General features: G+C 40.8%; 1 protein-coding gene across 1 annotated transcript in view; it reads left to right on the top strand.

Annotated features, from left to right (window-relative positions):
* The window catches only part of Blvra (biliverdin reductase A), a 39,725-nt gene that overhangs the window by 14,721 nt on the left and 11,244 nt on the right, over nucleotides 1-13,760 (top strand). Inside the window, exons 3-5 of the mRNA XM_076864250.2 lie at nucleotides 7,918-8,039; nucleotides 11,497-11,616; nucleotides 13,147-13,244. Of these exons, the coding sequence (XP_076720365.1) occupies nucleotides 7,918-8,039; nucleotides 11,497-11,616; nucleotides 13,147-13,244 (340 nt within the window). The remainder of the gene's footprint in view (nucleotides 1-7,917; nucleotides 8,040-11,496; nucleotides 11,617-13,146; nucleotides 13,245-13,760) is intronic.

Below are 13,760 nucleotides of genomic sequence, written 5' to 3' on the forward strand. Positions count from 1 at the left end.
AAAAAAAAAGTCATAGGACTTGCTGATAACATTTTTCAAAACTGTCTCTTTTTTCCTGCCTCGTCATCACTTCCTCACTTACTTACCCTCCTGTGGGTCTTTCTCTCTCCAGTTCCAGACACAATGGACAGTCCTCCTCCCCTGTGCATGGCACATTGTCTTTACTAATCTGTGCAGGCCCTCACTGCATTGTTTTTAATCCATCCCAGTTTTCACCCTGCCAAAGACAGCTTTGTGTTTGTGTATGTTCATGAAAACATTTTTGTTTTTGTGTAAATACATTATAAATTTACATATGGTAAAACTGACCTTTTTCGGGGTCACACTGGTCCATCAGTTAAAATTCATGCTTAAATTTGTATAACCATTACAGTCAGAGCACAGAAGCTCACTCCAGAGTTTCCTTTCTGTTGCTGCTTTGTAGTCACAACTCCCCCTCTTCAAAACCCGTGGCAACTATTGTGTGATATACCTTTAATTTATCATTGTATATTGTTACAGTTTATATCTCATCCTCCTTTCTTATTTTCCCGCTCCATATTGTATTCCGAGATACAACATTACACATCCATTTAAGCCTAACAGAAAGCTTTTGAGCAAAATATGTTATTACCTGTGTTTTGTGATTGAGGAAAATGAGCATCATGTAAATTGAAACAGGGTATTAAGAGGCAGGACGGGGATTAAGTCCTGATATGACTCTATGAATACTTTTATTCATGTCTAGATTCGGCTAATCCTGTCTATCCAGTTCTCATGTCATTTCTGCTGCATGAAAAATTTTCTTGAAGCACGCTCTCTGGGAGGGACACCTCCATCTCATGAACTCCCATTGCCCTTTATCTCTTCTCAAATTTCTTTCTGTTCTCTTGACTTCAAATATACCTGTCTGTATGCCTGATTCATCTTAGTATTGTCATATATCATCATTGAATGTCAGTTGACTAAACAACAGGATGATTCAGAAGCTGTGGAGTGATCTTATAACGCAGTCCAGAGGTTGGGTGGTCAGTGAAAATGTAAAGGAAGGAAATCATACAGCAGAATTTCCAAGGAAGACTTGCTGTGATTCAGAGGCTGGCTGGAGGGGGCAAGGACAGGAAGATCCTCAGCCCCAGTCCACCCTGTGAGCTCAGATTCCTGTCTATGGCAGGAATCACAAACATTTCAGGCTGGGTGCCTGATAGGATCATGGGGCCTCTGGCCTTTGTACACAAGTTCAGAGGACAGGCAGTCAGAGGGGCTGGATGATGGGAGTTCATCAGAGCAGGGAGAGGCCAGGTCAGGATGAGACAGCCAGGAAGAGATGTTCATTTCTTCTGAGAACTGAAGCTGGTAGAGGAGGTTGGCCTACAGCTCAAGGTGTTGGAGTCTTTCATCATAGAGATGCTCAGGGGCTTTAAAAATGAGGGAGCCCTTACTCTGGGAATATGGAGGAAAGAAAAGGAGAGATGAATGAGGCTTGAGCTTTGGAAGATATGTGTACCTAGGGGGCAGGATGAAGAAGGAAAGTGGTGAAGTATGAAACGAAAACTCCAGTACTGTGAAACAGAAGATGAAGAAGGAGTAAGTTTTAAAAAGGACCATGTGTGTGAGGTCCAGGAGAGTGTGGCTGAGAAGCTCTTGAATGCAGCAGCGAGAAGGTTTTAGGTGACCTGTGTGTGGATCGTGTCCTGGTGAAACAGAGGTGTGGGAGTGAAACTCAGATTGCGGTGGAGCCAGGAGGGATGAGAGGAGGCAACAGTTGTAGCCCACAGGTGTGAGGAAGGTGATCTGGGGTCCCTGGTCAGGGGCAGAGAGCCCCAGAGCTGGGACAGCAGAGGACATTGAGCACTATTGAGGGAGCCTCAGGAAGACAGAGGAGAGTGAGCCGAAGGTGCTGCCAGCTGTAGAGAACATACCTTTGGTGCTTGTATTTATTTTAAGTGGTTGTTTATATTTTTTGTAAACAATATAATCACATACTTCAAAATTTTAGAGGATAAGAAAAGACTATGAGAAATCCTCATCCCGCCTACCCACTGCCCAGGGGCCCTGGGTCTTATGCTCCCAGTGAGAACGTGTCACCACTTGCAGTGTTACTGGTTTCTTGACTATTCTTTAAGAGAGATTCTAAACATATACAACACACGTTTTTTTTTTCTTTAACTTCTCCCCTTTTTAAAAAACAACAATTATAGTACAAAACTATTCTTCGCTTTTTATACCTGGCAATAAATCTTGGTGGGCAGTTTTTGTTATTTTTTTTTTCAAAAACACTCTGTGTGGTATTAAGTTCAAATAGAGGATCTCTGTTTAGCATTACACATGGTAGAAAATCTAAACATGATTTTAACAGCTCCATGAACAGATGCTCTGAAGGGCTTATAATTCCTTAACAGTCCTTACCTACCAGTTGCTTGCTGGAGCATTAACAGATGTGGGTCTTAGGTGAGCTTAAAGGCCTAAATGACCATTGGCTGGAGTGATCCCATGATTACTGAGCCCAACCAGATGTTTATCTCCCAAATAAACATTATAAGAAGAGAGAGATAGTAGAGGAAGAACCTGAGTCTCTGCAGATTAAAGGCCACACAGATAGTTAAGGGTGAAACTGGATTTAAAAAAATCAAGTCTTCCTAGCTGCTGCAGCAAATCAAGCAAGCTCTTTATTCTTTGGCATATTAGGCAGCTGAGAGCAATCCTTTTCCATACTTAAAGAACTTTCATTTTCTTTTTTATAGCTATGTAATATTTCATTTTACAGGTATACCATAACTTACGCAGCCAGCCTCCTGTAATGACAGTTAAGTTGTTTTGATCATTTGCTTGTTATAAGCAAGGCTGCAATAAGTTCTATAAGCTATATTCTCACAGATGGACTTACTAGAGTAAACAGTATTTGCATTTTAGGCTGTGATGAATTTTCCCAAGTTGGTCTCTATAAATTCGGTTGCTTGTTTATCTCTCTCTGCTAGTTTTAATTGCTATGACTAAATACCTGAAAAAAAATCAAGTTAATTAAAGGAAAAGGTTTATTCTGGCTCACAGTTTTAGAAGTTTCAGTCCATGTTTGCTTGGCCTTATTGTTTGGGGCCTATGGCAGCATAGTACACCATTGCAGGAACATGTGGCAGAGGAAGCCTATTCACCTCTGGTAGCCAGGAAGCAGAAAGACCCAAAGGGGCAGAGGGCCCAATAATCACTTCAAGGGTATTTCCCCAGGGCCCTAGCTTCCTTCACTAGGTACCACCTTTTAAAAGTTCCACCTCTTGCTAATAGCACCACAGGCTGGACCACACCTTTAGCACATGGGCATTTGGATGATGTTTCAGATCCAAAGCGTAGCACTCTCCCTTCTGCAACCTGTGACTGTGCTTGTTTCCCCTCGCCCAACCAGATGCTTTTTCATCTTTAAAAACAATGGATGAAAAACTACTAGCTTTTTTTTTTTTTTTCCTTGTTTCAAATTGTCTTTCCCCTTCCCAGAGTAGTGGTCTGGTACCGGCCACTACTTCTGGTCTCACACCTTAAAATTTCTTCTACAGTGATTTTTTATTTTCTTCTAAACTTTTCACCTCAAAAGTCTTTCTAAGTTGGCAGAATGCACTCTCTGAATCCTAACTTTTCTGTGAATTCTATTTTCAGGTCTGGAAGTGCCAAACACCAGTCTCTTTGTCCAAGGATAAGGGAGCAAGTTCACTCTGTGAATATGATTTGATCCTGAATTCATTTTTTTTAGTCACTTTACTGACCCTTAGATGTGCCCCTATCTCAAAACTACCCCTGTTTCTTTATTTCTTAAAATACCACCTCCATAGTGGTGTTTTCCAAGATGATTAAGACAGCAGAAGACAAGTACAAATGGAATTTTAGACATTCTGCTCTCTGGAAGTCCATTGCTCTCTCCTCTGTTGGGCATTTTTACTGGTTCCTTTCTCTGCAGACTTTAGCCTCCTCACAACTTGTGTGCATTTCCCCTCCTGACACTCGTCTCTCCTCCCCTTTTCTTTGCCTCTGGTTTCTAGCCCCAAAGTTTTAGTGACTGCTACAGAGCTACACCTCCAGTCCTTCCCATGTCTTTGATTTGCAGTTTCCTTTGCTTTGAAGAGGCCTTACATAAGATGAAGAGGCTCTGGCAGTGATTTTTCCTCAAAAATAAAGTTCTTTCCTTAAGAAGAACTCAACTGTTAAGAAATCACATCTTGTTCCCATATCTTGTCTTGGAGAACAATATCTAAACCAAACCCAGAAGCAGTTCATAGTGCAATCTGGCACACTATACAAGCCAGGTTCTGTGTACAAGTTAGTTAATAAGATGAAGAAAGCAGTTTGGCTTATTCATAGATAATGGAACTGTTTATTAACCTTGTAGTTTTTTTTTTTTGTTTGTTTTTTCTTTTGTTTTTTTTAGCTAGCAGAAACTCATTATCCTGGAATATAGTAATTCAGTAGTTAATCTTAGGAATGCCGTAAATATTTAACCTATAAAGGGAATTGCTTGTCTCCTTTTCTTTGTTAAAAAGGAAATAAATGTTTAATCAGGGAAATGTATTTTGGCTGACATGCTTCTCTGAGACTGTCTCACTGCTTTTTTGGTAATGAAATTGTCAAAAAACAACTAGACTGAACTCAAAAGGGATTCACTGGGTTAAATTGCCTATTGTCATTTGGGTATTATGGCAGAAGACAAGCCTGGACTTGTGTTTCCCAGAGTCCCCTTTTTATATGTGAAGTTGACCAGGTGGAAGCCTTCCCAGAAGATTTGGAAAGCTGAAAACAGAGACACTATTACTCATAGACAGGATTAGTGCCAGTCAGTGTGTGAACCAAAGCCAGCATGTGGCTTAGTGTCCACTGGCCCTCAAGCTCAGGAATCATTCCCTCCCAAGCTATAGGCCCAGAGAGGCTACATGTACCTTTCAGATAACTTTGCTTCTGGGTAGACTCTGGAGAATCACTTGGTTTGTTTCCATATGGCAGGAAGATAGTGTTGACTTCTCTAGCTTTAACATCCCAGGAAATGCAAAGGTTATGTAAGCCTTTAATCTTTGGCTTGGAATACATTCATGTACTGCATAATGGCATTCAGTTTCACCATGGGCTGCATATATGATGGTGCCTATGTCGTAGAGCCTAGGTGTGCGGTAGGCAATACCATCTAGGTGTGTATAGGTGCACTCTGGTATTTGCACCACGATGAAATCACCCAACAGTGCGTTGCTCAGCAGATCCCTATTATTAGTGACACAGGACTACATATAAAATCTTTTCTCTTTTCCAGATAAAACTCTGTCTGGTATCTTGTGGGGTTTATAACAAATGTCAAACTTAATTGTCTAATAACAATACAAAGTTCATGAAAGAGGAAATCCAAGTAAACTATTGCAAGGTTCTTACATGTGTTGTGTTGTAATATTACTTTAAGGGAGACTGTGATAAGTAAGGAGTAAACTATATACAATAAAAAATCCTTTAAGTGGCCTCTTAAAAAAATTACAGTTCTTTTTTTGCAAGTAACCAAAAAATGAAATATAATAGAATCATAAGAAGTACTCTGTTAATCTAAAAAAGGGCAGAAGAAGGAGGAGGGAGGAACAGATTGGCAATTTGACAAATTAGCAAGATTTGGATTGGTTTTAGATTGAAACCCAACCATATCAATAATCCAAATTGTCAAAACACCTTAGCTAAAAGGTGGAGATTGTTATAGTGAATTAAAAAGCAAGACCTGAATATATGCTACCTATAATAAACCCACTTTAGATGTAAAAACACATTTTAAAAGTAAAAGGATAGGGGAAATGTACCATGTTAATACTATTCAATGAAAATTGGGAATGATTGTTAATATCAGACAAAAAATTATCAGGATATAATAATATAAAAATTATCAAGAATAAAAATAGTCATTATAAAATGATGGAGTCAACTAATCAAGAGATATAGCAACCATCCTAAACAAATAAATATCTAATAATAGAGCTTCAAAATATGTGGGTCAAAACTGATAGAACTGAAAGAATAACTACACAGATCTACAAGACAATTATGTTCATAGGTTTTGCTGCCCCTCAATAATTGATAGAACAAGTAGAGAATCAGGAATATAGAAGACCTGAACAATGCAGTAGCCAGCTTGATCCAGCAGGTTTATAGAGCACTCCTCCAAACATTAGCAGAAAAAGAATGTTCAAGTGTGCCCTAAACATTACCAAATATGTTAGTTAAGCTTTCCATTACTATAACATACCCAGGATAAATAAATCAGCTCATAGAGTTAGTCAGCTCTCCATCACTGTGACACAGTACCTCAGAAAAACAAATTAAAGGAGGAAAGGTTTATTTTAGCTCATGGTTTCAGAGAGTTCAATCCATGTTCACTTGGCTCCATTGTTTCTGAGCCTGTGGCAAGGCAGAACATCCCAGTGGGGAGCATGTGGCAGAGCAAAGATCCTTACCTCATGGTGGCCAGAAATCAGAAAGAAAAAAAGGGAAAGCAATGGGCCAGGGACAAGCTATACCCTTCAAAGGTATACCTTCAGTGACCTCCTTTCTCCAACTAGGCCCCACTTCCTAAAGTTTCCACCACTTCTCAATAATGTCACCAGCTGGGGATAACATATAAGCCTTTGGGGCACGTTCCAGATTCAAAACTACAACAAAGAGAAAAGGGTTATTTGGGTTCGCAGTGTTGGAGCTTCAGTCCGTGGTCAGTTGGCCCTGTTGCCTCTGGGTCTGTGGCAAGGCCGCACACCACGGCAGGAAGCACAGGGCAGAGCAGAGCTCTTCACTTCCCAGCCAGGATGTGAAGAGAGAGAAAGGAAGAGACAAGGGTCCCTTAAGGGACCACCCCCAGCGAAGAGCTCCCGCTAGGCCCTGTCACTTACAGTTTTCAGCACCTCCTGGTAGTGAAGACCAAATTGGGAACTAAGAGTTTAACACATGGCCCTTTGAGAGACATTCTAGAGCCACACTCCAGCACCAAGATAGACCATCTCCTGGATCCTAAAAAATATCTCAGTAAATTTAAAAGGAGTCAAATCATTTAAAGAATGGTCTCTGACCACAATGGAATTAAATAAAAAACAATAGGACAACATCTAGAAAAACTCCAGACATTTGGAAGGACTCTTGAACTAAGACTAAAGCAGTAGGCACAGGACAAGGAGAAGAATGAGTGGAGAGTGGTGACATGTGGATCTCAAAGGTGAGGAAAGGGGCCAGTCTGAGGTGACATCCATGTGTCCATGCTCAGACATTCAAGAACTGGGTTCAAGGAATGTGTGTTTTTATTAGAGATCGTTTTTAATCAGTTTGGATTATATTAATTTGCTCTATAATATTAAAAAGTGGACTTGACACTTTTCAATAATAAATTCACATACAGCCTCCAGCAGTATACCTAAGAGATCTTAAAGTACTACAGTAGAGTTGGTTGGAACTCAGGGGACGATGAGGGGTTAAACCCTGTGGGACCTGAATCTAAGTCAGGTGACAAGTTACGTCTTGCCCTTTTGCCCCCATCTCCCAGGGTCTTACTAAGCATCTATAGCCTCTGAATGACTTCCAGATAATCAGGTTCTCATATTCAGGGAGGTCAGAGACTTAAAGTGACTTAAAGTGGAAAACTGCCTCCTCATTGAAGAGGCGGCAGTAGGAAGGCAGAGCCAAATGGAAGCCTTTCTGTTGGGTGTTCACAAAGTTTTCAACACATAGTTGAAGCCACCTCAGAAAAATGTTTTGGGTGGAGCTGACTTATCACTGAACCCACATTTCCAGGAGTGTCTTATCCCACCCTGAGAGTTGTGGCTTCTTAGGTTTTCGGGGTTGGCAGCTTTACTTGCTTGTCAGGACCCTGACTGGTCCTTTATTTTGCTGTTCTCTGATAGATGCCTGGAATGTCTTCAAACTCTACCTTGATCCCTTGTGTTTCAGCCCGAGAAGAAGTTTGGCGTGGTGGTGGTTGGTGTTGGCAGAGCCGGCTCTGTCAGGATAAGGGACTTGCGGAATCCACATCCTTCCTCAGCGTTTCTGAACTTGATCGGTTTCGTGTCCAGGTGACTCACGCTTGCTTTGTGCCTCATAACTTGTAGAAAGCACAGTGAGAGATAAGGCCATAGCATGTGCTGCATATTTCCCAGACTTGGGAAGGGTGAGCCAGCCCCCACCTCCAATCAAGAGAACCATGTCAGCTCCACAGGGTCTAGAGTTTGGGTGGTTAGGGAACCGAAGAGTGCTGGGTTTGCAGTTGGGACTTGCAGTGAGTAAGTGCCTCATGAGGACTGCAAAGACAGATAGAGAATATGAGCACAGGTCTCCATTACTGAAGGGGCACAGTGAACACATGGTAGGTTTGTCCAAAAAAGGCTTTAGGTGTATGCTAATTGATCATTACATCAGTCATCAGAGCACCCACTCTATGGTGGCCCTGAGCTTTTCTTACATTACTTTATTCTAAGTACAATTCAACCTCAGTTTACAGATAAGGAAACTGAGTCCCAGAAAGTCTCTGAGTAATTTGCCTGAGATCACAGCTAGAAAATCATAAGAGCTAGATTTGAATGCAAGTCTGTTTGATTCCAAAGCCCATCTTCTAAACACTGTGTGTTCTTTTCCCATTGATAATTTTGAGGCCCACTTTTCTTAAGGATTCATTTATTTCCTATAACACAATGGAAAGCAAACTTAACATCTTATCACCTTTTGGGTCAGGGAAGTTTCTTCTCAAATCTTCCCCCTACCCCTACACACACACATACTACTCAGCAAGATAATCCTGTTTTACATCATTTATCAATAGTAATTTTTTTTTAGAGAGAGAGAGAGAATTTTGATATTTATTTTTTAGTTATCGGCGGACACAACATCTTTGTTTGTATGTGGTGCTGAGGATCGAACCCAGGCCGCACGCATGCCAGGCGAGCGCGCTACCACTTGAGCCACATCCCTAGCCCTATCAATACTAATTTTAAATTAGATCCAGGCACTGGGCTGAGCATGGAGACATGGCAACAATTTATGAATCTCTATTTCTAATGCTTTAGAAGCATAAGTAATTATTGTGGTGGTCCATGCAGAAATTTTCTCATATTTAATTCATGGGACCATTTTCTTCCAGTCTGCCTGTCTTAAAACTGTATTAAAATAGCTGCCATTCTGACTGGAGTGAGATGAAGTCTTAGAGTGGTTTTGATTTGCATATCTCTAATTGCTATCGATGATGAACATTTTTTCATATATTTGTTAATTGATTGTATATGATCTTCTGAGAAGTGTCTGTTCAGGTCCTTGGCCCATTTATTGATTGAGTTATTTGTTTTTTGGTGCTTGGCTTTTTTAAATATTTTTATTAGTTGTTGATGAAGTTTTAAATTTTATTTATTGGTATGTGGTGCTAGAATCGAACCCAGTGCCTCACACATGCTAGGCAAGCACTCTACCACTAAGCCACAATCCCAGCCCTGGTGCTTAGTTTTTTGAGTTCTTTATATACTCTAGAGATTAGTGTTCTATTTGATGTGTGAGGGGTAAAGATTTGCTCCCAAGATGTAGGCTCTCTATTCACCTCACGGATTGTTTCTTTTGCTGAGAAGAAACTTTTTAGTTTGAGTCCACCCCATTTATTGATTCTTGATTTTAATTATTGTGCCAAAGGAGTCTTATTAAGGAAGTTGGGGCCTAATCCCACATGATGGAGATTAGTGCCTACTTTTTCTTTTATTAGACACAGGATCTCCGAGGATGTGGGGCAAAAGGATACACTCATACTCTGCCAGTGGGACTGCAAATTGGTGCAACCAATATGGAAAGCAGTATGGAGATTTCTTGGAAAACTGGGAATGGAACCACCATTTGCCTAGCTATCCCTTTCCTCAGTCTATACCCAAAGGACTTAAAAACAGCATACCACAGGGACACACCCACATCAATGTTTATAGCAGCACAATTCACAATAGCTAAACTGTGGAACCAACCTAGATGCCCTTCAGTGATGAATGGATTAAAAAATATGGCATATATATATATATATACACAATGAAATGTTACTCATCAATAAAAGAGAATAAAATCATGACATTTGCAGGTAAACGATTGGAGTTAGAGAAGATAATGCTAAGTGAAGTTAGCCAATCCCAAAAAACCAAATACCAAATGTTTTCTTTAATATAAGGAGGCTGATTTGTAACGGGGTAGGGAGAGGGAGCATGGGAGGAATAAAGGAATTCTAGATAGGGCAGAGGGGTTGGAGGGGAAGGGAGGGGGCATGGGGTTAGAAATGATGGTGGAATGTGATGATCATTATTATTCAAACAACAGATATGAAGACACGAATTGGTGTGAATATACTTTGTATCCAACCAGAGATATGAAAAATTGTGCTCTATATGTATAATAAGAAATGTAATGCATTCCACTGTCATATATAAATTTTTTAAAAACTATATTAAGGATTTAGAGTGGGCTTTAAGACACAAGGGAGTCCTAGAAGTTCTGGAATCTGCTCTTAACCAAGCTTTTCCTCTCAGAGTCCAAGGGAGCTGCACACAGTGGGGAGATCAAAGTTATAGCACACTCTACTACACTCCTACCCGAAGCTGGGATTTGAACATGATACTTGGGCTCAAGACTGAAATGGAAATTCTCCTTTCCCCTTAATTCCTTATCCTTATCCTGGTTATGAGGTTATGAGGGAGAGAGTGGAAACTCCTCAACTATCCAAGTCATGTAGAAAGATGGCTAGCTCACATTTGTGCTATACTGTACCCCTGCTGTTACCCATCACCTACTTACTGCTCCCCATCACCTACTTGCTAAGCTCTACTGCCTATCCAGAAAGCCTGTTCTGAAACCCTAAACTAGCAGTGTTCCTTGCCTTCCCTGAGTTTACCACCCCTGCTCCCGAGCGCATTTCTCATGTTAGTGGTGGTAGTGGTGGTGATGGTGGTGGTGAGTGTGTATGTGTATTTGTTTTTTTCCCTCTACTAGAATTATTAGCTAATTGGAAGATGAGAATTTTGCTTTATTTTCCATGATCTCTCCTACAGTGCCCAGCACACAGTAGACAAACAATAAATACTGATCAGATGGAGCAGTGTACGTTGGATGACCCTGTGGGAGAAATCTAGCAGACTATCCCTTGGGAGTAGAATTTGCCTGAATTCCCTCTGTCTGCTGCAGTGGCTATTGGTTGGAGCTTCCTGATTGCTGCCCCATATTGCTCTGTGGCAGCAACCTTTCAGGGATTTCTCTCCTCCTTCAAACTTCAGAGAAGTAATTCAGACTTTTCCAGGTCTTGCACACTGTTACTGGTAGTATTGGCACTCTGTGCCAAGTCCCCTGACTTCAACCCTGAGGCTCCACAACGGAAATGGGAGGGTTGGAGATTAGCTTCTTCTTTTCCAAAAGCCAATCATTGGGACTTTGTTGAGAAGAGGAAAGAAGGATGGCACTCATTTATTTTAAGCTGACATCCTGCCTACTTTTGAGTTCTATTTCTTGGTTGTTCTGAAATAGACGGGACCTTGGGAGCATTGATGAAGTGCAGCAGATATCTTTGGAAGATGCTCTTTCCAGCCAAGAAGTGGAGGTTGCCTACATCTGCAGCGAAAGCACCAGTCATGAGGACTACATCAGGTAGGGGTTTGGTTGTTATTGTTATTGTTTGCTTGTTTGCAGTGCCGAGGCTTGAACCCAGAACCTCATATGTGCTAGCAAGTGCTCTACCACTGAGCCACACCCCAGCTTCAGGTAGGTTTTTTTTTTTAATGCAGGTAGTCTTTGCTTTACATTAAAAATGTGAAAAAAATAAAGCCCTGCACATGAGTCTTAATAATCAATGGGGGAAATTGTTCTGTGATCTTTAAAAATAATTGTGAAAATGTTAAAAAAAATTCTTGTTTTCAGTTATAAATGTATAAGAAATGAAAAAATAGTAAAACTAATATTAACTTAGTACACGTAATTTGAAACTTTAAGAATTCAAGTGTTTATTTCTTTGTGAAAAACCCCATTGAAAGTAGTTTGAACAGAGCTTGCCTCCTTATTACACAGGTTAGGATACAGAGCCAACATCCTTGGCAAATTGTTATACTCCTTTCTAAGTTCAGATCAGCTTTCAACCTTTTTTTTTTTTAATTTATTTATTTATTTTTTTTTTATGTGGTGCTGGGGATTGAACCCAGTGCCTCACATTTGCTAGGCAAGAGCTCTACAACTGAGGTACTACCCCAGCCCCCCAGGCCTTTTTATTTTAGTTTGAGACAGGGCCTCACTTGCTGAGGCTGGCCTTGAACTTGCAATCCTCCTGCCTCAACTTCCTAAATCACTAGGAGTACAAGCATGTGCCACCATACCCAGCCAACTTTCAACATTTTATCTTTTCGTTTTCAATGTTGTGAAATATCTCCTAAGTTCCTTTACCATGAAATGTTTTTGCTATGAGACAAATGAGCAAGGAGATAGTAGTGTCATTGAACAGGGGAAATGCATTGTTTGTAGGGAAGGAGAGAAATGAAATGTGTGAATGCTTAGCCGAGAGCCTTTTAAGCATCTGGTATGACCCAATGCAGAAGAAGGAATCCCAGAAAGAACTTGGCAGCCAACAGGAAAGTCCTGCTGAATTCCTGAGTAGATTCTTACACAGAACTCCAGCTGCTACTACTGTGCTGTTCCATGGGTTCCCTTAAAGTTCTCTGGCACCAGAGTTTTTTCTTTAAAAAGTGATCATATAACTTTGTGCTTGTAAATACTTATACCCTACTATCAAGATAATAATATCCAGCCAGGTGTGATAGTATACACCTATAATCCCAGCTGCACCATAGACTGAGGCAGAAGGATTCAAGTTCCAGGCCAGCCTGGATAACTTTGCAACTTAGTAAGACTTTGTCTCAAAATAAAATTTTTAAAAAGGGCTGGGGTTGTACCTCAGTGGTGGAGTACCTAGCATGTGCAAGAATCTGGGTTGAATCTTCAGTACTAGAAAAAAAATCCATAATATTAGATATAATTCTTCCTCCATATTCTCTGACACTGACTCTTGGCCCCATCATGATATATTTATAGAGACTCTCTTGCATTTACAGCATTCTGTTCTCTCTCATGCAGAGCATTTCAGTGAAGCTTATTTGAATGTTTTTTCCCTGTATTTCTCCTTTCCCAAAGGAAGTTCCTGAATGCTGGCAAGCATGTCCTTGTGGAATATCCCATGACGCTCTCTTTAGCAGCAGCTCAGGAATTGTGGGAGCTGGCCGAGCAGAAAGGTGATGTATGCGTTGTCTTGAATACAGACCCACTTAGTAAGAGCTTCTGCCTCCAGAATACCTGTGGTACCTGTGTTAGTCAGTATTCCATGGCTGTGACAAAATACCTTAAAAAATGAACTCAAGGAAGGAAAGGTTTACTGTGGCTCACAGTTTCAGAGGTTTCAATCCATAGTCACTAGGCTCTGTTGTTTCTGAGACTATTAAACAGCATCACAGTAGGGAGCATCTGGGATCCTGGGATCTGGGAAGCAAAAAGAGCAAGTGAGGTGGAGCTGGGGACAAGATATATCTTTTCAGGGCACATCTCCAGTGATCCTCCTCCAGCAGGGCCTACATCCCACATTTTTTACCGCCTCTCAATAGTCCAGTCATTCATTAACCCATCAATGGAGTGATCCATTGATGAGGTCACAGCCCTCATGATCCAATCACTTCTCAAAAGCCCCATTTCTGAACATTGCTACACTGTACATCAAACCTTTGAAGGACACAGCCTTTGAAGGACATTTGAGA

Source organism: Callospermophilus lateralis, chromosome 1, assembly GCF_048772815.1.
Source record: "Callospermophilus lateralis isolate mCalLat2 chromosome 1, mCalLat2.hap1, whole genome shotgun sequence".
Lineage (NCBI taxonomy): Eukaryota > Metazoa > Chordata > Mammalia > Rodentia > Sciuridae > Callospermophilus > Callospermophilus lateralis.